Raw genomic sequence first — 26,948 nt, forward strand, 5'->3', positions numbered from 1 at the left:
CAAGAAGCAATGGTCACAAACTGAACCACAGGAGGTTCCATATGAACATGAGAAAAAGCTTATTTACTCTGGGGGTGACCAAGCACTGGCATAGGTTGTCCAGAAAGGTGGTGGAGTTTCCCTTCTTGGAGATACTCAGAAGCCATCTGGGCTCCAAGTGGCCCTGCCTGAGCCTGGCGGGCTTGAATTAGGTGACCTCCAGAGGTCCCTCCTAACCTCAAGCATTCTGTGATCCTGTAAGATGCTGAAGAGAACAGAAGAGTATTCACTAAAGTCAATTAATATTTTGAAACAAATGCAGACATTGGCCAGGGCTTTGAGCAACCTGACCTAGTGACAGATGTCACTTCTCATGGCAGGCTGGCTGGACTAGATGATCTTTGAATGTACTTACATAATTAAAACCTTGAATATCTGAATGAATTGAACCTTACCTGAGGAACATTTGTGTCTTGTCAAAGGATTTGTGATACTCTGCTACACAGCTCTCTGGGGTTATACATGGCCTATAATGAAATACAGCAAGGCAGAAGTAATGTATACTTCATTGAGAATGGCTAGCTAAGGTACAATCGTGTAGGACTAACTGAAAATCAGACCACTTTTACCACTGTTTTTCTTTGATTCAGGTGTTAAGAATTGTCCATAAACCTGTATCTTCACACAGTGATTTCAAAGGGGAAGAGAATGACAAAAGTTGCCCCAATTCCAGACTTTTGTGGAAACATCTAATTTATTTGTTCCATAATTAGAATTTCCCAGTATTGTGAAAGCAATTATATCAATACATGTGTGCAGGATTATGCTGTAGTTCTTAATTCCTACAATGCATACATGTGAGGTGATAAAAACTGAATGCTTGTATGCTTTTTGTCTGATGAAACTATGCATGTTTGAACAGATAATATGTAATGTATTTGGATGGAACACCTTCTCTACTTTTAATTTCTATTCAGCTCTGGAGTGATGTGAATCAAGGTGCTGAGTGGAAACCATTCCAATGTAATACAAACCATTTTTATTGACCTGTGTGGCTTTTTTTTTTTTTCCCTCTCCTTTATTAATAAATGGAAAGAAAGTTTTCACAAACAAAACAAAAGCTACTTTTGGAAAATTCTGAAATATTTAGGAGACAGAAAACTGAACTATGCCCACAAGACTTCTAGTAAAATTCTTGCTCTGATGAATGTGTCATAGTGTAAAATACTCAAAAAACCAAAAAAGCAGAGTCTAAATATCTAAATGTTACAACCAAAGAATCCTTGAGGTTCTGACACGTTACAGTCCCCCAATTTATTTTTTTTAATATGCCTCCATAATAGCATGTGATCTATCTTCAATTTCTTATTAAAAACACTTTCTTTCTCATTTTAAAGTGAATATTTTAAGCTTACAAGCCTATGAGCTCCTAAACTTGACTTATTACTTTTAATTACAAAGTAATTAAAATAAAATTTTGGTATTTATTTCAAGTTATTCCACCCTGAAATTGTATTTCTAGATGTTTTAGCTTTCTTAATATTCCTTCCTATATTGATCGGTAAGTATTCTAGTCCTGGGAAACAGCACAGTTTTGCTGAGTTTAATCTGAAATCTGTCTCTTCTTTCATATATAATTATTCATGGCTGGTTTTGTGAATTCTTATATCTTTACTTCACTTCACAGTGTTTGTATGCTTTCAACCTCTATTTAGAATCCTATACTAATGATCAACCTAAAAACATACCACAAATCTTCTGAGAATTCTGAATTATGCTAAAAATAAAAATGATCATTAATAATATGAAAGAAAAAAAATCCTTTTGCTTTAACAGAAAAAAAAAATGCTCCATCCTTAATTTTTTGTTTTGAGAAAAAAAATCCTTTATGCAGAAACAAGCCTAATTTTTCATGGCTTTTCACCTGATGTAGTCATTTGTAACAGTGCAAAGTCAGTTTAAAAGATAAGCAAAGTAGAATGATACCATATTATCAGAAGTGGTGGATAAGCAGGCTCAGATTGTTTTATCCAGCTATTATGAATGTGACATAAACTTAGCTAAGCCTGAAAACTTTATATGGAACTAAAAATCTGAAGAGTGATGCCTGATGCTAGTGGTGCATTCCTTGACCTTGTTTTCCTGAATTTATTCTGGTATATGTCTCAAGTCTATAAGTTTTATTTTTAAGCTGGTTTTGTTCTCCTGAAAGATGTTCAGCCAGCATCTCTGAGGAAGAAGGTATACAGCCAATGCAGATACTCTGTGACTAGAACAGCATTTCCCCACCCTGTTCTGCCATCCTGCTCTTACCCTGAGATTAAAAGACTTTCTTCAGCTAAGACAGTAGTTAAGCTCTTGAAGCACATTCACTCTTTAGGTCAGATCTGGGAAAACTGTCAATAAGGGTGAAGATTAAAGACGTTTCTAGCTCTGCCTTTATGATGTGGATGCTTTCCAGTTACAATCTGGGCTAAAACCCAAACTCATTTCATATGTCACTAAGCAGCAATGACTTTCAGTCACTACTGAACAGGACTGAATTTAAGAGGTGAATAAGTGATGAAAGACTCCCTTTTCCACTATGATATGCTTCCTGAGCTACCTAATCCTCCTTAAGTACAGCTTCCTTTTTCTGTATTACGACTTGGTACACAGCAAAGCTACTTCTTAAAATATTATTTACAAGATTACAAAGCACATCTTAAGCAGCCATTCCTATAGCACTTTTTTTTAATCAGTCAGGTTTAAATAATGTCTTAGTAATGCTCACTCTGTGATGGAAAACTTCAGTGTAATGCAGCTTGTGGTAGTAGTGCTGTGTTGTTCAAAATTTCCTACCAGATGCTAAACAAATTTCATTTGCAGCTGATATTGCAGGAGTTAAATTGTCAGCACAAAATGTGTCGGTGCATTGTGCATTTTACTCTACAAAAATGTAATCATATAACTTTCAAAATTTTAAAGGCTTTCTATTAGTTATGAACCTCTGTAAATTGAATCTAATACAAAAACAGTGAAGGGACATATAACATTCTAATCAAAATACTCTAATCAGTGAAAAAAATTAATATTGCTCTTGAGACAAGCTAATTTCCATTAGCAGGAGAAAGCTCAAAGCTTGTTTTATATAAGCTAGGGATAGAAGAATTCCAACAGCTCTCCAAGAACTGAGGACAGGAAGTTCTGTAATGAAATGCACTATCAACCTTTTGTCTAACCTTTGCCCCTGAAGTTTAGTTTCACATATAAACAGTATGGTTAGATTTTGGTCCTTGATTAGTGTGAGTGGGGAAAGTCATCATCAGTAGGATTAAGAATGATTTAAACCAAAACTGACCTGCAGGAATACAGTCATTTCTACATATACTTGGATGAAGTTTGCAATGAGGAAGATGAATAGTCTAATTTTATCCAAATTGTAGATAATCTCCAAAATACAGACTAGGAAGGAAGTTTAAAGGAAGATACTAAAGATTTTTCTGGTGGAGTGCCTCTGCGTAGCAACCTTTTTAGCACAGATACTGTGAAGCTGTTAAAAGGAATTACATTTGCCGTGTCCCAGAGAAGCTCTACAGAAATTTAGTAGCAATTTAGTAGAAATTTAGTCAGTTGCCCAGAACAAGGGATCAGGATTGCAAAGTTTGCTCTCTGGTGAAAGTGTCCCTGTTGTGAACCTGAAATCTTCAGCACTGACTTCTGAACAACATTTTGCCATCTTTTTTCTTCAATACTTGGACACTGAGAGCAGTATCTGTCTAGGTATTTCTAGAGCTTGTAATCTGGTTATAATAAAGGATGCAATTGAAAAAGTAGGTGTTCTGCCAATGACCAGGCCCAACAAAAATGATACAGCCAGCAGGAAGATGAACCAATACACAGACTGTATTGTAGACAAAAAGGACATTCCATGAATGATTGCTGGGGGTACAAACAGATCAATCAGCTGGTACATAATTTATGCCACCCCCAGCGATCCCACAAAAGATGTGACTCAGCCCACAACAGGTGGTACAAACAGTGAGCCGAGGTTGCCCATAGTTGGCATGGGAAACAGCCAGATGACCAAGTTAAACATATAAGAAAAGGGTGCCCACATGGCAACTCTCACCCAATCAACCTGCGTTCGCAAAGGTCTTGAGCAGACCGGGGCCCAGCTCCAGGGAGAGTCAGGAGGTCTGCCCTGAACCAGGAAGCTCTGTGGAGTGCACTCCACAGACAGACACTCCTGACTCCTTGCAAGTGGTCCCAGCTTTTATCCCCAAGCAGACACCTGACCTTTGTCAACTCAGTGCGGGACCCCTGGGGCTCATTTCCCTTCTGGCTCTCCCTGCAGGGCCGGCCGCACCCTGGGGGGAAGCTATAAGGCAAACTCACCACCTCTGTATGAAGGGCTGTGGGAATCACCCATATGTCAACCTCAATTTGGGGCTCAGGGTTCAGACCCCAGCATTTCAGTAGGTGAAAGATGTTTCTGGTAGAAGTTACATCTCTATGAAAGAAGCCTAAACATGAAAGAAAGGAGCATAGAAACTAAAGATGTTAAGGATTTTTTTATCTGGGAATTTAAACCTTACCCATTCTTCATTCTTGTTTGTACCTTCAGATAGTTTTGCAGTGGGTTACCCAGTACTTTAATATAACTGATACACTCTGTGAATTCATATGAACACACAGAAGGCATAACTGAACATTGTAAGGCTATGAAGTCAAGTACTCAAAGATAAGAAAAATCAATCTTCCTGTGCTTGTGTCTTATGGTGCAATTTTAAAGCATATGTTTACATGACATTTCTTTTCCCATTGGAACGCTGTCTTCTCATCACAGAGTGCCTTCTTAATGAGCAACTACTCAACAGTAGGTGTATTCCTTATTGTTAAATATGAATTCTCATGTTTTATTTAACACACTTTTGAAGTTCTGTTTCAAAGACAGATTTCTTTGACTTCTCTCATTGTTTCTGTGGCATTACTTGGCTAGAGTATATAAAAGATTCACAAATAAGCATTTTCACAAAGTCTGTGTAAGATAGGGGAATCTTATTAATCTGTTTCCTGGAAGAAAAACTGAGGCACAGAGATGATGTTCAGATTTGCCTACTGAGGTATGGATTTGCTGTCAGTCACCCACTAATCTAGCTCTGGATCTATAATAAAGCATTAGGTCTTTAATTCAGCTGGCATTTGAACGGGGGAGGGGGAAAAGCAAGCCATTTATCTTTCCAGGTCTTGATCCATGTCAGAGGTGGGAAATGCTTAGAATGTGAACCTGGACTCAAGAACACATATTTTCTCCTGGTCTTGGGTATTAAGTGTATTTTTTAAGGATTATCAAGTATTTTCACTAACATATTAACTATAATGATATTAATAGTTTCTGTGAGGATTCAGGAAATGTTTTTCAGCCTTTTGCCATTTTTTCATAGGTGGCTGCATCTCATTTAGTGCTAGAAAAAAAAACCTAAAACTGACCATGTGCATTTCAGTTTCAGTGATGATACCGAGAATCATAGAGCTTCCTTTAAAATCATCCCTGCTGTTTCCTACAGAGAGACATTTTTTTTTTCATTCTTCTTCTGAAATATATTAATTTTTTTGAGACCATACTGTTAAAAAAAAGAGAGGAACTAATTCTCAGTGAAGACAGTAATCAAACAATAAAGCTTGTGGCAGTATCAGTTCTGTGTTGTGAAGTATTGTTCATTGGCAGGTTCCCATTAGTGAATTGCTGTGCAGAAATTTCACACTGCTGAATCATAAGGTTCAAATTCCAGGTGGTAATAAGCTCTTATTGATGAGGTTGGTAGAACTGCCTTTTTATTGACTAGGGCTGATTTGTTTTTCATCAGTGATACATTTGACTGCTGAAACAACCACACTGTATAACAGGCAGGCTGGTAATACTACAAAAGATCATTCTTCTAGAAAACAGTTGTGTATTTTACATTATAGAAAGCTTTTTGTAATTTTCTGTACTATTAAGGAGTACAATAATGAGATAAATAATGAAAATTTTAAGGTTAGAAAAAGCACAAGAGGAATGATGTGATTAGTGAAAGGCAGGCTGATAAAGTGATAACTTGGCTCATTTCTAGATTTTTCCCTCACTCCTTGGTTATAAGATAAGTCATATATGTTTCAATATAGGGTGCTGTTTAAGAAAAACAGATACTGAATCTTTATTTTACTTTCCTACCTGTTATTATTCAATGTTACTGGTTTAGTTGTTTGGTTTTTTTTTCTTTTGTTTTGTTTTGTTTTTTTCATATTTCATTTAGCATACTCAGGTTATTTTAGATCCTTTCTTTTTGTTTTCTCTTTCTTTTGGCTTAGTTCTTGTATATTCTATACACATTTCTCTTTTTAAATAACCACCTCTCCCTACCCACCTATGGAAGCTTTTTTATAACGTTTCCTCATGCAGAACACATTGTAGTGGCCCTGAGAACACCCAACAGATTTTATGTTATAGTAGTAAGCTCAATATCCAAAGGAACACTTGACCCCTAAGGGCCGAGTTGCTTGTCTGAGATAATGAAAAGAAGATTTCAAGATAACCAGATCCCTACCTTAGACCAGCATGAAGTCATATTCCACAGCTTCAGTGGATCTTGCAGCTTGCTGTTACCATGAAAGGGGAGGCAGAACACCCTTCTCTCCCTTCCCTCATTTCTCCTAACCAGCTTCCAGGGAAAGCAGAAAAGAGGAGAAGGAGAAGCATCTTCCTTTTTCAGCAAGTGCTCTTTGAGCACACTACTGGATTAACTCAGCTATGTCACAATTAGTTTGCCTAAAATTATGTGTGAGCAACTTGGCCCTTAGGTACTGCAGTTTACATGGTTTAAAAGTACTCCTGCCATTTCTGTGTAACGAGGCTAAAGGATTTAGGCTCTTTAGGCTCTTCTAGTTCAGAAGATGATATATTTGTTGGTTAGAAATTAATTTTATTTCCATTTCTGAATCATCCTAGAATTAAAAACAGAGCAGACAAAAAATAATACAAATGTAAATAACTCTTAATCTTAAAGAAGAGAATGGCCTGACCCAGAAAAGCAATATGAAGTTTGTCTTCTTGCAAACCCAAAGATATTTTAATAACAGAGTTTTGAAATAAATGAATAGCTTGGGATATCTCAGTATTTCTAGCAAAGTCATGGAAGTTACTGGTTTGTGCAGTGTGAAAATCATAGCCTTTTGTACAGTATATTAGGGCTAAGACAAGGGAAGACTGGGACCATGAGGCCTCCGCCCTGTTTCACATTCCTCCAGGCATCCAGATAACACCAGATATCGATCTAGTGATGGTTGCCACATTCACCTAGTGCTTGCCACTTCATATGATGTTGAGTTTCATGCTTCCAGGCATGTAGCTTCATGGTGTACGTGACTTAGAGTTTGTCATCAGCTGTGTTCTCTTTACAGCAAGTAATAGATGAATATATTTTTACTTTAATTCCAGTTTGAACAGATATAATTTTTCTGTTGAATTTTGTGCATGAAAATGGGACATGAGATGTCAATGTGCACTTGCAGCCCAGAAAGCCAGTTGTATACATCAAAAGGAAGTGTGGCCAGCAGGTCAAGGGAGGTGATTGTCCCCCTCTACTCCACTCTTCTGAGACCCCACCTGGAGTACATCTAGATCCCCCAGTTCAGGAAAGACATGGACCTGTTGGAGTGAGTCCAGAAGAGGACCACAAAAATGGTCAGAGGATGGGAACACCTTTTCTGTAAGAAAGGGTGAGAAAGCTAGGGTTGTTCAGCCTATAGAAAAGAAGGTTCTTGGGAGACCTTATTGTGGCCTTTCAATAGATAAGGGGACTTACAAGAAAGACAAAGGGAGACTTGTTACCAGGGCCTGTATGGACAGGACTAGGGGCAGTGGTTTTAAACAGCAAGAGGATAGGCTGAGTTTAGATATTAGGAAGAAATTGTTTATGATGAGGTTGGTGAGAGCCTGGACCAGGCTGCTCAGAGAAGCTGTGGATGCCCCATCATTGGCAGTGTTCAAGGCCAGGCTGGCCAGGGCTTTGAGCAACCTGACCTAGTGACAGATGTCCCTTCCCAAGGCAGGGTGGTTGGACTAGATGATCTTTGAAGGTCCCTTCCCAATCAATCCATTTTGTGATTCTGTGATTCTATGATTCTATGATCTTTGTAAAATCATCACATCATACTGAAACTTTCAGAAACATTTATTAAAGTATAATGACAAAAAGTATGAAAGAGCCATTGTCATTACATTTTCTTCATGTAATCATATTGTAAAATTCTGGGACTCCTTAGCTTTGATATTCATAAATCTGAAGTTAGAATTTATTTTGTCGGATAAAGAATTCTGTGATTCAGTTTCTTGCTGACAATCTGGGTGGATAAGAAACCTTTAATGAATTGTATTAAAACATTAATGAATGTATTTAAAATTACTATGGGTGTTATACAGTAAATAGCATTTTCTATAAAACAGAAAGAAGGGATAAAAAAAAATACTATACTTCAAGAATATCAGAAACTTTGATAACTAATGTTTGAAAATAGGCCTATTGTGTTTATGAAACTGTTCCATACATAATACTGCTACTTTGATGGCAGCCAGGAAACGGATTTTAACGAAATGTCTTTGGTAGTATATGTATTGTAATATGGTTATGATACAGTGGTCCAGAACCAGAGCCTGAGCACCAGATTCCTCTTTCCCATATGGATGTGAACAGTCCCATCAAACTAAGTAGTCAGGGTAATTTAATGTATTTCCGTATCTGCAATACTAGTTTTATTTTCCTTTAAATAAGTTTTTTCCTTCCTGATGTGAGAGTTGCACTTGTATCTTTCAGTTCCTTATATGCCACAAGTAGATAATTTATTCTATTTTTTTCTTAATTGTTATTCTTTGCCACTTCCCAATGGATTGTCACAGGAGATCACACTGTATTTTTTCCCTCCACTTGGCTGCTTTTCATTATTTGGCACTTCCTACAATGATCAGTCCTTATTGATAATAGCTTATTGGAACATCATTATTTAAGCAGTTCTGGTAAGATTCAGCTTTAAGACAGAGGACAAAAAGTGTCATACAATTGAGATAAAAAGGGTGATGTCAATTTGACGTGCTTTAATATTACAACTCCTTGTGGAAGGTGTTACTTTTAGATGAGTTAACAGAAATTTTTTATTTAGTTTAATCTTTCCTTTTATATATAAATATTTCTCAGTTCCATGAAGCTCGTGTATAAGTTATTCTTCCCTAAAGGATGAAGAAGATATGTTCCTAAATCCAAAGAGAATGAGATTAAAATAAGAAGATCAAAATCTTTATGTAGCAATATAGAAGTGCTTCTAGTTGGGAATCACTCAGGTCCCTCAAACTACTTTTGTTGTTTTAAAAAGAGGTGACTTTTATGTACATGTCTGGAAAAGAAAAAATTGGTCACTCAGTTTTTTAACTGCTGGGATAAGTCTTCTGTTTGCATAGGATAATATAACTGCAATGAAGTCAGTGGAACTGGGCTGTCTTGAAGTCAACAGTGCTGGATGCTGTATGAAAAGGTTGTAGTTCTTTTAAAAAAAAAATATATCGAAACCTTCCAAATATTCTATATTTTATATTGACTTATTTTTAATAAAATGGGGGGCCACCATGGGGGAGTGAAACTATGTAATAGAACAAGTGTATACTTAGTTTCAAAGTTCAACTGTATTGCCAGAAAGAGAGTAAACAAATGGTCCACCTGTCTAATATGTGCAAGACAGTGCTAAATATGTGTCTAGCAGTAGCTGGCAAAGTAGAAGAGGAAAGCAGAGGTGGCTTCCAAAAGCTTGCAGACAGGGAGCAAGACCATACAGGTGTCACATTGCCCATTAGCAGGGAAGTACAAGGAAAACTAAAGCCAAAGCTAACGATGAAGTCTGTGGAGCAGAAAGTGGACTGAAGTGTCTCATCTGTCTCATGAAGTCCTGAGTGGGGCCAAAGTTTTCCAAGAATGTAAAAAGATATGATTCAGGACAGAGTGAAACATAATGCAAGTTCCTCTGTATCCATCACAACACATCCCACAGGACAACGTTCGGACATCTTAGCATGGTGTTACTGGCAAAGCGCTACTATGATGACTTTTTTACCAGAATTATTTTAATAAGGCACAAAATTGGCGTTTGTAAGAAAAATCCCTAAAACATTTATATGGGACATAACCTCAGTATTCTTGCCACCTTAGGGTTGTACCAGTCAAGCCTCGTGTACCAAATTTCTCAGTCCATTCACATTTCAACTTTTGTGTGATTCTGCTGTAGTTTGTCAACTAATTGTTGCAATAACTCCAAGGTGCTGCTCATAAAAAAGTTGATGGCTGAGTTAAAGAGAACTCTGAAGACTTTCTTGACAAAAAGCACTAGAGAATAATATTATATTTCTCTTTCAGAATGTGAGCTAATTTTCTGATATATGTAATTACTTCCCTTGTTCTATAGTAACTTTAGGAATGCACAGAGAGCAGAAAATGATTGTTTTAAATAGGAAGGCCTAGTATTATAAAAAACAGTACCAGGAAACATATGCAAATGCTCTATCCTACTGTTGTAATATTTAATTGTGGAATCTTGATAACTATACAGTCAGTTGCTGAGTATAGCTGGCCATGCTTTTCCAGCACTTTCAACAACAGAAACCTGTTTGCTGTTGTGTAATTACTTCTCTCTGTATGTGATGCTGGAACACTACTCTGTTGTGGGAATATTCATGTGAAATGTGGATACTTCAAACATATCCTGTTCAAGGCTGTCTATATATGTCTATATGCAACTTCCATAGATCTGATGTTACATGTTCAGAAAGGTCTAATCCTTTAAAAAAATTCATTAGTAGGGAGGGACTAACCCTTTACCCACTTTATCCATAGGACTAGTGCTATTCCATAAGTTTAAAATATTCTCTGGGGGGCCTTCCAGTGGTTATTTGCCAACTGTGCCTTGCAGAGTTTACCTTGGCAATAGCTCCTGTCTTCCTCAAATGCTATCCGTTTACAGATAGATTAATTTGTTCTTTGTAACTCTGTTAATATTTCAGCGGATATGTGATGTTTGCTATGTGAGTGATCCTTCCTTGTCTCAAATTTAGCCTTCAGAGTTATCCTAAAAAACCACGTCACTGTGATCCTTCTATGCAAAGCACAGCCCTTCCAGAGACCTGTCTTGCCTTCACACGTCTCATAGGTCCATTTTTGTAACTTTCCATTACAAAATAAATGACGCAGCATTCATACTGTTGAACCTTTGTAAAATCAGATTAATAACTATGTTAATAAGTTCACGTCACGTATTTGCTTTAGTAATGAGTAATGATTAGACAGAGAAAAGGCAAAGAAATGGGCCCTCCATGATCAGCTCATACTCCCACCATGTCTTGAGGGCATCAGCTACATCTTGGACTAAGCAGAGACCTCAAGTGTTTTGAAACAAATTTAAAATGAGAGTGACATATTTCTCTTTCGAGGCCTTGGACCAGAGAAAATCAGATTTTATTCTTTTTTTCTTTGAGACTTCTGCTGTGCTACTGAATACTACTCTGAAACTTCAACAAAAGCTTTTTCTGAATAGCCTGGGAATATTTTTTCAAGAGTGTTGAGATGAATTATGGAATGAAAGTCCCATTTCATAAGCTAGTGAGCAATCCTCTGGTCTAGTCATCTGTGATCAATGGTTTTTCAGGATGACCTGAAAAATTATTTGCCCTTTTCCTTCTGAAAGGATCCTGTGGAGTTTAAATCAGTACAGATACTGTCATATCGGACACATGTACCTACTAGGAAAAGAAAAAAAACAAAAAAAGGGAATGGAGAACAATTGAGGAAAAAAAGCTGAATCATAAAGATTAGTGGCCTTCCATTTATTTTTTTTTTTTTGGTTGTTCGTTGTTTTGTTTTTTTTTTTTTTTTACTAAGTTCAAAATGTCATCTAGTGAACACAGATTGGAGTTTACATTCATTAGTGGAAAATTCCCTTGAGGACCATTCTCACAGTCAGGCTTGCTTTCTTATTGGTATTAACGGTGTCTGTACACAGATTCATTCATAGCTAGCATGGTTTGGATATGGTGATTGCACAGTAGGCTTAGGCACAAAAGCCACTGGATTGCCCAAAAGCAGGTAGAAAAGTAGGTGAATTAGCAAGTGTGTGTGGTGATGGTCATGTCAAGGGGAAAAAAAAGGCATTTTGTGTTATAGAGGTGAGTTAATGCACAGCTATTTTCACATAAGATTAGATTTGCACAATTAAAATCAGAAAACCAGTAAATGAAGAGAATTAAGATTTCAGGAGTAATATTAATTTGATCTTGGTAAAATTCCTCTTAACTTTATAGTATATGATTTATATCAGACACTTAAAACATGCTCCCAAATTCAGCAGGGATTAAAAAGTGTGGCTGCTGAAAGAAATGCTTAGACTCTAATGTCAACCAATTTTATCACAGTTCCAATTTTACTGAATAAAACTTATAAAAATTAAACAAACACACTGAGAAGTACTTTGAAACTTTTAAAAAAGTGCAGAGGATTAAAATGTGGGGTTAAATTACTTGCCCTGTTTTAAATTCTTCATAATTCTCCATACTTTAATCTGGCAAAATGTTGGCATTATGTATTTGGATCTAAGAGCATATACATATTCAGTTTAAAACTGAGTCTGATGTTAATAAAAGTTTAAACCTTTGAAGATATGGAGAAGAGTTTCTTTTATCACTCCAGAATTATTGAATCAATCACCATCAGCATATACTGGAATAATCAAATAGCTGAAGCCTTAACTCTACCTGACAGCCTAATTAAAAAATGAATAGCATCATTTGTTTGTCATTACAATTTGCCCAGGTCCTACCTAAAAAGATCCCTTCCAAAATTTGAAAGAAAACATGGGAGACCTCAAAGGTAGCCCGAAGCAACAACGTCTTTTGCATTCTGTATTTTAATTGTATGTGTGAAATGGCATCTTAGTCTCAAATGTGTGCAGAATGAAGATGCAAATTTACCCAAAAAGTTACCACAGCTGTCATGAAAAATGCAAATGCAATGGACCCTCCTAAAATTGCATGACCATCTCTCATATTTTAGCATTTTAAGCAGGGTGAAAATTAAGGTTTACATTAGAAATACATAGCCTTATGTTCAATAGATCTAAGGTCTGAAAGTGAATTTCAGCAATACGTTTATTAGGTAATTTAAATACTAATAGGGAGATAGCCACAGAATAGTTATACTTTTGACCTGTAATGATCCATCATTAGTGTTGTACTGATGTAAATATGAAAACCTTTCCATCTTGCACTCTCTATATTGCAGCTATACTTACAGGTCTTCACAGCTTTCATAACCAGATCTTAACTCTGCTTTATTAACCACATATATTTATATATATCTAAAGTAGCATTCCAACTTTCATGTTTAAAAAATAATTTCAACCCTATATGAATAATGGGTGATGGGGTACTCATCTCTAGGAAAAATTTATCTTATGCATAATTATAAGCCAAAATTTGGTTGATTTATTCATAGCTGCTAAGCAGTGCATATTTAATCATCTGTGCACTATGCTTAAAATTTATCTTGAGGGTCTTAAAGAGACCTTACACTTATAAGATTGTAAACAGTCACAAGCTAATTGCAAGCTTACAATTGCTTGGCAATCCAAATTCCAACAGAAAACAATTTCACATTGGTAGCTTATCTGACCCCACACCAAAGTTGCTTGGTTGTTTTGTTTTGGTTTTATGCACTCCTGATCTGAATTAAATCACTAATATAGTGTGCTTTTTCAGAACCAGATGCTTGTTTGGCAGAATGTCCTGCAGACATTGAAAATCCCACTAACCTATTGTAGTAGGAACTTGGCACATCTGAGACTCCAGCTTTGTACTTTGGAGAAGACTTCATAGTATGGGCTGTTTCCATAGCATAACCCTAAAAATAATGGTAGCACAGCAGAATTGGTTGAAGAATTTGCACTGAATCTATACTCCACTTTCTTCCTGCAAGAATTATTGTCCATCTTATAATTGGTAATGCATTTATTTTCTGTTCTGTTCAAACAGTTATACTATCTAGTATTCACTCTCACCTTTGAGGTCCATATGCTAATGCTCCCACTAAGCAGAAGCACTCGTCTTCTTAGGTGGATCCGTTCTATTGATTGGCTAGATAATGTGCTGTAACATCAATCTATTGCTTTGTCCTAGAATTTCCACTTTCCAGTGGTTGTGTTCTGACTCTGAATGTTAAGCAAGTTGCATTCAGAGTTTATGTACTGTTCACCATATGTGCAGCCACTTCTTGTGCTGCTGTCAATGGTTTTATTATTTTCCATTTCTACCACAAGTGTTGTACTCAATGACTAGGTCTGAAAGTGATAATTACTTCCCCACTGCAGCGACAAACTGATTTACATATTTATCAAGGGGAAACTGGATGGCTCTGAGCATACCATAGAAACATTTGCATATTTATAACCTGAAATGTACAAAAGCTAAAATGAAGATAGGGATGTCTTCGTCTTAGTTACTAAGCTTGTTTTTATACAAAGTCAGTAGATTTTGTAATCAGAGCACTGATGTGAGTGCTTTAAGAGCAAAGTATCTTTTTTCATCACACAATATCAACACAGAGGTTAAAGTGATTGTTAGATTGTGTGCAGAAGTTGGAACATTAAGTCCAAACTGCCTCTTCTAGGCAGAGGTATGATGGCTGATCTTCCCAGACACTCATTGTCCAGTAATTGTCTCAAGCTTACTGTAGCCTTATGGATACAGCAGAGGTATGTGAAAATCTGCTGGAGTGGGAAAAGAATGTTATATTTACAGGAATTCCCTTTATTGTCAGCTGTCTTGTCCTGAGACACATCCTTAACCCTCCTTCTCAATTCTGTTGTTTCTTCAAATCTGGGAAACCACTTTAAAGCTTTCCTCACAAATAGAGAGATTATTTTGTCCTAATGCCTAGATTACACAGGGATGTTCTGTATTCTAGAGCTTTTTATTCATAATTTCAGCAAGACCCTAAATTATTTCAAAATAATACAAGTAACATTTCTGTCCTATTGACTTCAAATGACAGTAAGCTCATTTATGCATTTGTTCATATGCTTGCTTGACTAAACATTTGAGCAGTTTTCCAAATCAATAACACGTTTGTAACCCCTTATTGTTTTGCAGTGTTTGTACCTCATTTTCAAATGAATAGTCGTTTTTTGCTCTTACACTTAATATATATTTCTTACACTTAATATAGATGAATACAGTATTTTTATATGGTTCAAAACTTCAGAAATTATGCTCAGCATTAGATAAGCTGGTTCAGCTACTATTCATTCTGTGTTACTGAAGCTGAATAGTGGCTTGGCACTCTCAGTTTCCTTCTAAAGAACAGAGTCAATTGCTCTTATTAGTTTCACACGGCTATCACTCCTTTGAAACTGGCATTTTCACTTTACAAAAGAAATAACTTTAACAGACCTCGATGCAAAAGTGGAGAGCAGAATTTAGAGAACAGTCCTCGGTATATTTTCGAGGAAGCTTTACTTAAATTTTGGAACATTGATTTTGTTACTAAATAAAACAAGTAACGTCCTAATGCTGTCCTTAATCTGTTTTGTATCTTAAAAAATACAAGTGAAATAAATGTTTTTAAAAGTTGTCCAGTGATCCAATGCCTTTGCTACAATGTTAGCCACCTACCTTTAGCTGAACATTCCTAGAATGGTAATAGTAGGAGGAACTTGATCTGAGATTCTAGCTGCTAAATAGGTTCAGAAATTCTGCAGCTCCTTCAGTGTTAGATTGATTTTGTTGTTAGAAATGTCTTTCCAAATCTGTTCTGTTCGAATAAGGAAAAAAACTCCACATGGTACCATCCACAGGTATCAGTGCAGCTGTTGATTTTTTAGACCATGGCTTTCAACTGAGTTTTTTCCATCAAAAAGTATTCCATTTTTATTGATAATTTCCTGCACTGGGGATAGCAAGCTATTTTTGCTCAAACAGAGCTATGGTTTTCCCAGTGTTTTGGTTTATTTATCCTATGGTTTCATATTCTGTATGAATGCTTGGCACCCAAAAAGTCTTTTAAAATTTGTATTCCTATCTTCAACCAGCAACGGGACTCAAAGGTGATCCTAAGACAACTGAAGACCCATTCTCGTAATTCAAGAACACACGACATATGAAAACCTTCCGATCATATTTTATGGGTGAAACAATACAAATTTCCCATCTTCTCTTACTCAGACGTCATTTATTTGTTCACCACACTCATTAAAGTGTGTTACTCATGTAGTTTCATGTCTTGCACTTTGGGTAGGATTCATCTTACTGTCCTTGATGTCTAATATGAAGGCATTTAGTTTGGAGCTGGTTGCCTATCTTCTCTTCTTTACTCAACAGGTAAAAAAATGCCTTTTTTCAGTTATGAATCACCTCTTCCCAAGACAACTAAAATAGCTTAGATGAATTTCCTCCTTTTCATTAACTGGCATTACCTGGGAATGTTAATACATCAATTTTAATTAATTCCAAAGTCTCTGTGAAATCTATAGAATTAATAAGAGTAGTTAGGGTGAAAAAGAAATTGTCAGAACAGTGAAGGCTGAACTTTACCTACTTTGTAGTATTTTCTTTATAGCACTTTGTAGTAATGCAGTGACCATGCATTAGTGCAGTTCACTGTCCCAAGGGGTATGAGGGAGATGAAAAGCAAAGTCAGAACCCTAAATTCTAAGAAAGCAAACCTCTGGCTCTTCAAGGAGTTAGCCAGTAAGACTCCCTGGGAAATAGTCCTTAGGGACAAGGGAGTGGAACTGACCTGGCAGGTCTTTAAAGATAGTTATCATAGAGCACAAGAACTTTCAATTCTCAGCTGCAGGAAATTGGGTAGGGAAGGAAGGAGAGCAGCACGGCTTACTCAAGACCTTCTGGCCAGACTAAAGGACAAGATGAGACTGCACAAGCAGTGGAAGCAGGGACAGATATCCCAGGAAGGATACAGGGACGCTGCCCGGTTGTGCAGGGACGAGGTGGGGAAGGCCAAGGTGCAGCTTTGCCTGCTTTGCTTTCTCAGGGGAGACCTTATAGCAACCTTCCAGTACCTGAAAAGGGCCTACAGGAGAGCAGGGGAGGGTCTGTTCACAAGGGTTTGTAGTGACAGGACGAGGGGTAATGGCTTTAAGCTAGAAGAGGGTAGATTTAGGTTAGAATTTAGGAAAAAGGTCTTCAATGTGAGGATGATAGAGCACTGGAATAGGTTGCCCATACAGTTGGTGGAGGCTCCATCCCTGGGGACATTCAAGATCAGGCTTGATGGGGCTCTGTGTGGCCTGATCTGATTGGAGATGTCAGTGCTCGTAGCAGGGGGGTTGGACTAGATGACCTTTGGAGGTCCCTTCCAACCCAAACATTGTATGATTCTATGTTTTGCTTCAAAAATTCATATAATATTGCATGTGAAAGATACCTGTTCGTAGAGACAATCCATTCTTTGCATTTTTATCTGTATTGATTACCATTTAGAAATGGTAATTATTGAATATATTGTTTGTGTTAAGAGTAGCCACATCATTTGTATACACTTTAATGTTGCTTATCTCCTGGTAGCACACAATCTATTACTTTTTTATAGTTTTTATTTTAGAAGGTGTCAGTGTTTCAGAAGAAAATAGAAATGGAAGTTTTGCTTCATTTCTGTGGGTACCTTGTTATTGCTATTCTCTGAGAACAGTGTTATTTGAATTGCCACTATTAGTGCATCTGTACTGAAAACTGTTGTTAAAATAAATTGTCATTTTACTATTTGATAATTAACTCTAGTGTAGTCAATCTTCTTTGTGTTTAAAAATCCAGATGAAGGAATTTTAAGTTTTACTACTGAGTTCAACAAGCTTTGGATGAGACTTTCAATGCATTAAATTGTGGTGGTTTTTTTCTGAAATAGGTAACATTGGAATGTCAGAATTTATTTTATTTTTTCAGGCCAAGTCAAGCTACTCAACCTTGATTAAAAAAAAAAAAAAAGTCTTCATAATGATGACTACTTTATTGAATTATTTGTGATAGTAAGACATTTTTCATTGCTTCTCATTTTTTTTCCCAAATTAATTAGGAAATCCAAGTAGCCATTACTGAATGACAGCAGATGTCTCTGATCAGCAGACATCATTTAACGTGGTGTACTGAGTGAAATTCTTGTTTTATTTTCATTTTGGTTTATATACAGGATGAATTTGAAAATCCAATTTCATCAAGGGAAACTGTGTAGGTAAAAAAATGCATTTATGCGTGTCATTGCACATATTTTTCCTTGAGCAATCCCATTTATTATTACTACCATACAATCACCGATTGATACAGGTTGGACAGGAATCCTGGAGGCCATGTGGCTGAATACCCACAGATAGTGCCCTAGTTTATATATGCCACATTTTTATCATTGCTGCCATCTTTCCAGGGGTTATTGTAATTACTTAGCAGGTACATTCTCCAAACAATCTCAGAAGCCAATGGGAAACTGCCTCTTTCTGGCACCAAGTCCACCTGCTGCAGTAAGCGAATGTCTTGTCAGATGGATCTGCATGATTTTCCCTCATCCCACCAACTTTAAAATGTCAGCCTTTGTAACAGATTTTCCTCAGCTCTGTTGGGAAATTTCAACTCCCACAAGGTTTCAAAATTTACATAAACAAATTCTCCTACTCTTACATTTCTTCTTTTCTCCTAGTTTACAAAGAAGACCAACAGGTATCACTTATTATTCCTTCATACATGATCCAGTCATTTGAGCTGATGACAAATGAAGACGGTCAACCTTTTTTATAGGGCAGTTTTAGAATGGTATAAGATTAAAAGACAAGTAGAAATAGAAGCAATAAGGTAGCTACTCCTTATCCAGAAAAAGAGCATAGCAACAGGAATGTTGATCTGAAAATCATTAAAGAAGACTCTGTATTTCAAAGTTCTTGTCTCATCCTCTTTGACATAATAATTGGGCATCAGCTGATGAATTGATTCTTAGAGGACAAGTGAGCAAATCAAAATTAACATTCAAATTGGACCATTCTTGGATGTTTAAGTAAAAAGAATAAAGATAAAATGGTTGTGAAGACAGAATTATCTTTATATGATCTGAGATCCCTAAAGGACAAGGTTAAAGCTCATTTGCAGGCTGATGTGGGGAAATATATTCTTATACTTTGGTAAGTATCCAGGACCACTAAATTTAGACTCCTCATCAGTATAAAATTCACTGGAGCAAGTTACAAAGAGCAAGTTCACTCTTATTCATACAGAAACTCTCTTTTAAGAAACTCAGTCTAAATAGGCTTGAATGTAATTTCTGTGCACTGAAAGGCTCTCCACAGTGCCAAGGTAGTGTGAGAAGCCCTTTGTGAAAGTGAAACGTGAGCACATGGTGCCCTATAATGACAGAGCATATCCATGTGCATTCCTCTTCCAAATATGTGTCTGTGCATGCTTATTCCCTTACACCTTTTGAGTTTACTTGGTGTCTATTCCTATATGTTGAGAAATTAGGTACTGATTAATAGGCTTGATAATGAAACCATGTGGTTTCCAGAGGCACTCAATACATTAACTCGCTTTTTTTTTTTTTCTTAGAATGTCTTATTCTAGCAGTCACACTTAGATTTTTGTCATGCCACCTCTGTAGGTTGCTAGGCAGCAAAGCTTTACCCCCAGACTCTTAGTTCTATTCTGCATGCTGAGACTCTTTCAGATATCCTCTACTGTTTGAATCTTCTTGCTGAGGGGTTTCCTTGATTGAGAGCAACTGCTTCCAAAGGTCACTGACTTTCTGTGGATCAGCCCTTTTCTCTGATGTGCACAAATCTTCTTGTTTTATACTTAAAGGAACCCTGCAGAAATCGAACCATGGTCACGACTGCAACAAGCCTTGTACAATTGTCCCCTGTTGTATGCTGCATGGTGCCAATCAGTATGTATAACAATGTTTATATGGAAAGTGATCTTAAAAAGTCTTAAGGACAAAAATTTTTGTGTGTGCCAAGGCTAGTGAAAAAAAAACCAAACAAAACAAAACACACTGGAAGATACTAAAGATCTTTTTTCTTTTCTTTTTTTTTTTTTTCTCTCTGTCTTTTTAGGGCAGGTTCTGGATGTGCTGGAGAAGTATAATCTGAGTGATAAGACTCTTGTATACTTTACATCTGACCAAGGGGCTCATGTCGAAGAAATCTCCAGCTCTGGAGAAGTTCATGGAGGACACAATGGCATATATAAAGGTGAACATTGTCTAATGATTCATAAAAACCTCCTGCCACCTATCATTGCTTTTTTTTTTTTCCCCTCCAAAACTGTAATGTACTTTGTGGCCAAGATCAAAACTTGATTCCTTAATAGGAAATTTTTCATGACTGTCATTCCAAATTCAGATGTAGGCAGTAAACATAAGGGAATTACTTGTCAAATACAGCAGCTCAACCAGAGCTCTGTGGAGTTTTAGCACTAGCAAATATATTCTTGAACTGGGCAGAGATACAGCTTTTGAAGGATCTCAGTTGGTAGTGCTTTACTATAATGGTTGGATAGAAAATAAAAAAAAAAAGGTGGTTTGTGAACTCTCAGGGATTATAAATAGGAGCTAAATACCATGGAGTGAGTGGATCACACAAAGATAGCATTTTAGGATATGGAGAAGATGGGAGAACCAGCAACAGAGTTCAGTGTATTCATTACAGAAACAGTAGAAAAGGAAAGTTAGGTTAAGAAAGAAAAAATGAAGAGTTAGACTGAGTTTGGGATGAGCAAGTTCAACAACCACCAGAAGAGTTTTCAAGAAAAGAATGACTTGGAGAAGGGAGTTTTGAAAATAATGCATAACACACTTACTAAATGGAAGCCTGATTTGGAAATGGGAAGACTTTAGTTAAAAGGACAAAGTTTAATTGTATTCTTTCACTGCAGGTCTTGAGGACGCAAAAATCCAGTTATTCTGTGGAGACTTAAAATGTGTTTGAAGTCTACCTTATTGTAATACACTTTCTCCCAGAGATATCAAACAATAGTGAAATATACTGCTTTTGTTGCAATACGGTAATCTTGTAGAAAGAAAAATTCCATCTTAGCAAACAGCCTTCCTCATTTTGTCCATTCCCATATGCCTGGCATGGTGATCCCTTCAGTCAGAAGGAATGTAATACATCACTGGATACCTCTGAGAACATGGTTCCAACATGGGGATGAACATATTTTTTTTCTCAGCTATGTAGTTTTGAGGAAAGCCAGACAGGAAAAGATAATAGGATGAGAATCAAGGATAGAGATGTAGGAATTCTGCTTGATAGCATGGCTATAACATTCCATCACAGATTGGTCATAAAGTTATTCAGTAACAGGCTGCTCATTGTCAAATATGGAATAAAGGATTCCCTCTGACAAACTACAGATAGCAGTTTTTTTCCAGTGTGCAAGTGGTGGACATACAGCATCAGGAAAATGAATGTCAAAATTCTGATCTGTTTTAGCAGAGGACTTTAGAGCCCTAATGGCTCAGTGGTTGGACTTGATGATCTTGGAGGTCCCTTCCAACCTAAATGATTCTATAAAATGTTTTTAATATCTTCAAACTTATTGAAATAGGGTAGGAATGCTCATATTCATTATTTTTAATGAAATGCAGTGAATATTCTTGTCCTTTTACCACAAAAAGTTCTTTTGATTCTTTCACTAGAAAGTGGTTTTATAATTTGTTTTCCTCTCATATTTTAAGAAAAAAGATCAAAGAAATGCAGCAGTTTTTTTTGGGAATTGGTTTATAAAACTTGAAGCTTTTGGCTGCAGAGAGAAATAAGTAAATTGCCTTTTTAAAAAGGTGATATTGCAGAACTACAAAATCACGTAGTAGTTGGTCCTGGGAGGCACCTCTCAAGGTCTGTAGTCTTAGCCCCTGCAGAGCAGGGTTAGCTAGAACAGGTTGCTCAGGGCTATGTCCAGTCAAATTATGAAAATCTCAAAAGATGGAAACTTCACAGCCTCTCTGGGCAACTTGCTTCAGTGTTTGATCACACTCACTATAAAGAAAAAGGGTGTGTTTTTTTTTTTTATTCTTAAATGGAATTTTCTGTTTCCATTTGTGCCCTTTGCCTCTTTTCCTGTCAGTGTGCACCAATGAAAAGGGCCTATGTCCTCTTTATTCAGATAAGTCCATGTATGGATAAGATCCCACTGAGCACTTTCTTCTGCAGGCTGAACAGTCCCAGTTCTATCCGCTTCTCCTCATATCTCAAATGCTCCAACCACTTAAACATTTGTGTGGCCCTCCTTTGAACTCACTCCAGTATATCCACGTTTCTCCTGTGCTGGGGAGCTCTGCACTTGTACCCAGTACTCCAGGTGTGACTCACCAGCACTGAGCAGAGGATAGGGATCCCCTCCTTTGACTTGCTGGAAACGTTCTTCCTAAAGCAGCCCAGGAGGACGTTGGCACTCCTTGCCACAAGGGCACACTGCTGACTCACAGTCAGCTAGTTGTCCACCAGGACCTCCAGGTCCTTCTCTGCAGAGCTGCTTTCCAGCCAATAATCCCCCAGTCTTTGGTCATGTTAGGGGTTATATCTCTGCAGATGCAGTACTTGATATTTCTCGTTGCTAAACTTTATGAGGTTCCTTTTTGCCCATTTCTCCATCCCATCAATGTCCCGTTGTAATGTAACACAACCTGGGTCAGCCACTCCTCCCAGTTTTGTATCATCTGCAAAACTGCAGAAGGGAAGAAAGGCAGGCATGTACACTAAGCAATAACAATATAGTGAAGTTTTCAACTGAGAAGACTCCACAGATTTTAGTCAGTAGGTATCTCTCTGAGAAACCCTTATAAGTCTGACCCTTATAGTTTAAGAGAACTGTGAAGGAAATGCTGTACAAGCAAAACAAGCACTGCCAAAGTCATGAGGTTGCAAACTATCAGATGGGTTCCCTTGGGCTAACACCAGAGTGAAACGTATTTTGAACATTAGCACATAGGCCTTACATAGTAATTTAAGTAATTAAGGAACCATATGGTTACATATCTGTGCTGTAGGCATAGCCTGAGGTATTTTAGAAGCTCTAAAAAATATTTGCCTTCTAGAATGCCAAACATAAGATACAGGATAAATGATGAGGAGGAAAAAGAGGACAAATACACTGGGGAATATGCCTTCCCGAGGAACTTTGATTTAATGGAGGTTTTTTTATCAAGCTTTGCAAAGTTCTGCATTCATTACTTACAGAATGGAGAACAATTGGAAATAGATCTTACCTGAATTTTAATTAAAAATCTGATTGATAAGGTTACTTGGAGAGTGATGAGGCTTCCTGTTTTCAAAATCAATCGTGTGGTTTACAGTTACCACATATGCTGGCAAATCTTTAATATACTGTGGGATAGAAAATAATCATTTTAGAAGAAACAAAATGATTATTGTATAAGATGTATTCTTAATGAAATAAAAAGAAATTAAAAGATCCATGCAATCAGTTGAATATACAGTAACCATTCTGAAATACAATGGATTCTGCTTTATCTCCCACCCTCTCCATCTTCATATCAGTCCTCTTATCCTGCTTATTGTTGCTTATTATTATCCTCTTGTCCTGCTTATTGCAGGGGGGTTGGACTAGATGACCTTTGGAAGTCCCTTCCAGCCCAGACATTCTATGATTCTCAATTTAACAGGTATATTATGCATCATTTTTGAAAGGGCTGAAGTGGAAGTGATCAATTAATTGTATAATTAGCAATTTTAATATACAGGAATTTATTTAGATTAACAGTCATGTACAAGGAAAAATGTTAGAGATCTGTGCCTCTCTGACAGATTTAATGAAAACCAGACCTGTGCAGGCCTAGGTCTCAGGCACTGATATAGCAATGTGCCTTAAAAAACCAAAATGAAGATCTTTTATGCTGCTTCTGCTCATGCGTGCATGTACTAGGAATTTGCTTCATCTGATGAGTAGTTTACAAAACGAGGAGATATTTACACATCCTGCCTCACTGTCTCTGCTAGACAGTCTCCACTACTTATCTTCTGGTATGAGTGCTGCATGAATCAAGCCATTTGTGAAACAAGCCATTTAACCCTCTTGTCAGGGCTGGAGCAGTATGCCCAGCAATAACTGGTTCTGCCCTAAAATCAAAAGCTCTCAACCAATCTCCACAATTCAAACTCAGTAATTTGTCTTGATATCCAACCAAATGAGCACCGATAATAAAATAAGAGGAGTTTGAAGAGTTAGGTTAGAGCTGCAAGACTGAATGCAAAAAGGGAAAATGGCTATTTGAAAGCTTTATTACTATGGATTCTGACTATGGAAGAGTGTCTGTAAATTTGGATAGCCCTTGACATTAGAAGCCAGTGCTGACAGTGTTTAACTACTTGCTGTCATACACAGTTCAGTTTATCTCTTCACTATTCTTTTTTAGAAGATATTATATAGTAATACTGAAGTGAGAGATCAAAATCATGGCCTCTCTTTGCAGTGGCATCTTTCCTGACAGCTACCAGGATCAGAATCCTTGGAGGAAGATGCTGGGACTGTGTAGTAGATAAAGAAGATCTTAGGTAGTATGACCTTGCTTTAAAACGTGAATCCTGACAATTTAGCTTCTACAAAGTTTTGGCATTAGTTATGTGAACTCTCATCACATGAAGATGAAATTGCACTTTGAATCTTTCTAAATTCTTGGTACAGCCTAAATCACTTGTCAATGACAAACATGGTGCTCACATTTACTGGCTTGAAATAGGACAGTTGCAAATTTCATGGAACATCTTGGAGTTTAATACTGTTTCCTCACTAATACAGAATAAAGGATATAAAACATAATTCCTTCCCTAGCTCACTTTTTTTTTTTTTGGTATACTTTTATCATGCCTCTTTCTCTTCAATACTTCATTCAGAAAAGAATTGTCTGCTTAGTTTCTTCCACCAGCCTTTTTCCTTGTCCCTAATTTCTTGCTATTTTCTTCTGTTAACTATTTCTAATTCTGCAACGTATTCTTCTAAAATGACTTTACAAGTATAGCCTTTTCCATTTTATCATAAAGCATCATCATCTGTTTAGATAGTTACTCTTTAATATTATCCATTTCATCCTATAGACTGCTTGTTGTCTTTGTGTCTGACTGATCACAGATGTGCATTAAGCATGAGCCATAGGGCCTTTTTCTTAAGTACGCAGAGAAAGTTACGGTATGAAAAACTGAGACTGTAGTTCAGTTATTTTATTCTCTAGAGTTCGTTGTACTGCAAATATTTTTTACAGAATTTGAACTTCCATCTTGTTTCCTTCACATCAAACTTGATGTGAAGTCCATTATCTTTTCTTCTGAATTTGATCAACCTGTGATACTTTTTGTCATATGTGGATTTTTCAATTCCCTTCCAAATTTGAAGTAAATATGCTAAAATAGCAAGGGAGTTAAAAAATAGAAGTATGAAGATACCTTACTATTGCCTTTTTTTACAAACTGTCATAGGATGTTTGTTTTATCTTTGTTTCCTGCCTGTTACTTGGGTTTTGATTCATGACAACATTTTGTCTTAAAACCCATGATTAATGTTCCAGAGACTTTTCCTGAAGGTACTTGTCAAAGATCTTTTAAAGATCTTATTAAGTCTAGATTTATTATCTAAAACAAGAAATAGTGGCTATTTTAGTAAGAATTTCATCCCACCAACTCAAGATCTTCTCTCCTGCACTCCTGAAGGACTCCTGGGTGCATACATGATAATACATTTTTGCTGACTACTTAGTGTTTTGATCAGAAACTGGTCAGAGAATTTATCAGTTTCTTTCAGAAACCTAGTAATTCCTGTGGACCTATTGGTCCAGTAGGTGCTTTGAGTCATTTTGGCCTGTAAATGCCTTGGGAAATTTCCAGTTCATGATATATTTAAAAAAAAAAAAAAAAAAAAAAAGTTTCTGTGTTTTTTCCTGTTTAGCTCTTTATTGTTCATATGAGATCACTGAATGATTTTTTCATAAATTGGCATATATGCATATCTGATGCATAATTTATAACCTCTAAATTGTTTATACTATATGAATTATTATGACATAACGTATAAATTATGGTCCTTTTTATCCTGTTAATAATAAACTTTTCAGATTGAAATATGGACCCTATTGTGTTTAGCTGAAGTCTTTTATAAAATTTTTTATGTAATTTTTCCAGCATTTTTTTTTTTCCCAGTTCTGTAATATTTCTCTGCTTAAAGGTATGGAAATTTGAGGTCCTGTTTTTATATGTGATATCCAGGATATCTGCACTGACATCCTGGGCAATATTCACGGGCTTTATCATTAGTATGGCACTGCAGTTTAAGCCTGTCCATTTCAGGTAATCACTTTAGTTTTCCCTTAGGAACAGAAATAAGGTGGTGGTGTTTTGTTTTGTTTTGTTTTTAATACTTTAGAATAAGATTAATATAATAAACAAATGGATAGCATATTCTCACCATTGGATAAACAATGACTTAAGATGACTATCCCCGAGGATGCCATTATATTCTTCTTTAGCACCCTGAGATATTGAAACTGATTATTTTGTGGTAATTTCTCTTTAGCTGCTTAGTGACTAATTTTTTTAAATCAACTTCAGTGTGTTATAAATTATTGCTCTCCTGTTACACACTTTGTAGCCGTAAACAGTGAAGGCATTAAAAACTTTTCTCCACAGTTTCTCTCATGATACTACTTCACTGGTACATATGCATACAGCAGAAGTCCTCTTCCGTTATCACTTGTCAACATTTATCCCACTCTGTTACATATGGGATTTTCTAAGGAGCCTTGTTGCATCTCTTAGTACTCTTACTTTCAGCTTCTGTTGGGTACCTAGCCAAGTATATTTTGCCTGTACCTTGGACCTGTGCATTAGAAAACATTGTCTTTCTTTGTATTTATGAAGCGTTT

At 36.6% G+C, this 26,948-nt stretch overlaps 1 protein-coding gene across 1 annotated transcript in view; it reads left to right on the top strand.

The window, feature by feature from the left end:
• The window catches only part of LOC103776732 (steryl-sulfatase-like), a gene marked incomplete at both ends in the record, with an annotated part of 39,779 nt that overhangs the window by 5,052 nt on the left and 7,779 nt on the right, over positions 1–26,948 (top strand). The window contains one exon of the mRNA XM_008944256.1: positions 20,131–20,268. Within this exon, the coding sequence (XP_008942504.1) occupies positions 20,131–20,268 (138 nt within the window). The remainder of the gene's footprint in view (positions 1–20,130; positions 20,269–26,948) is intronic.

The sequence above is a fragment of the Merops nubicus genome, unplaced genomic scaffold (assembly GCF_000691845.1).
Source record: "Merops nubicus isolate BGI_N331 unplaced genomic scaffold, ASM69184v1 scaffold7447, whole genome shotgun sequence".
NCBI classification, from domain to species: Eukaryota; Metazoa; Chordata; class Aves; order Coraciiformes; family Meropidae; genus Merops; species Merops nubicus.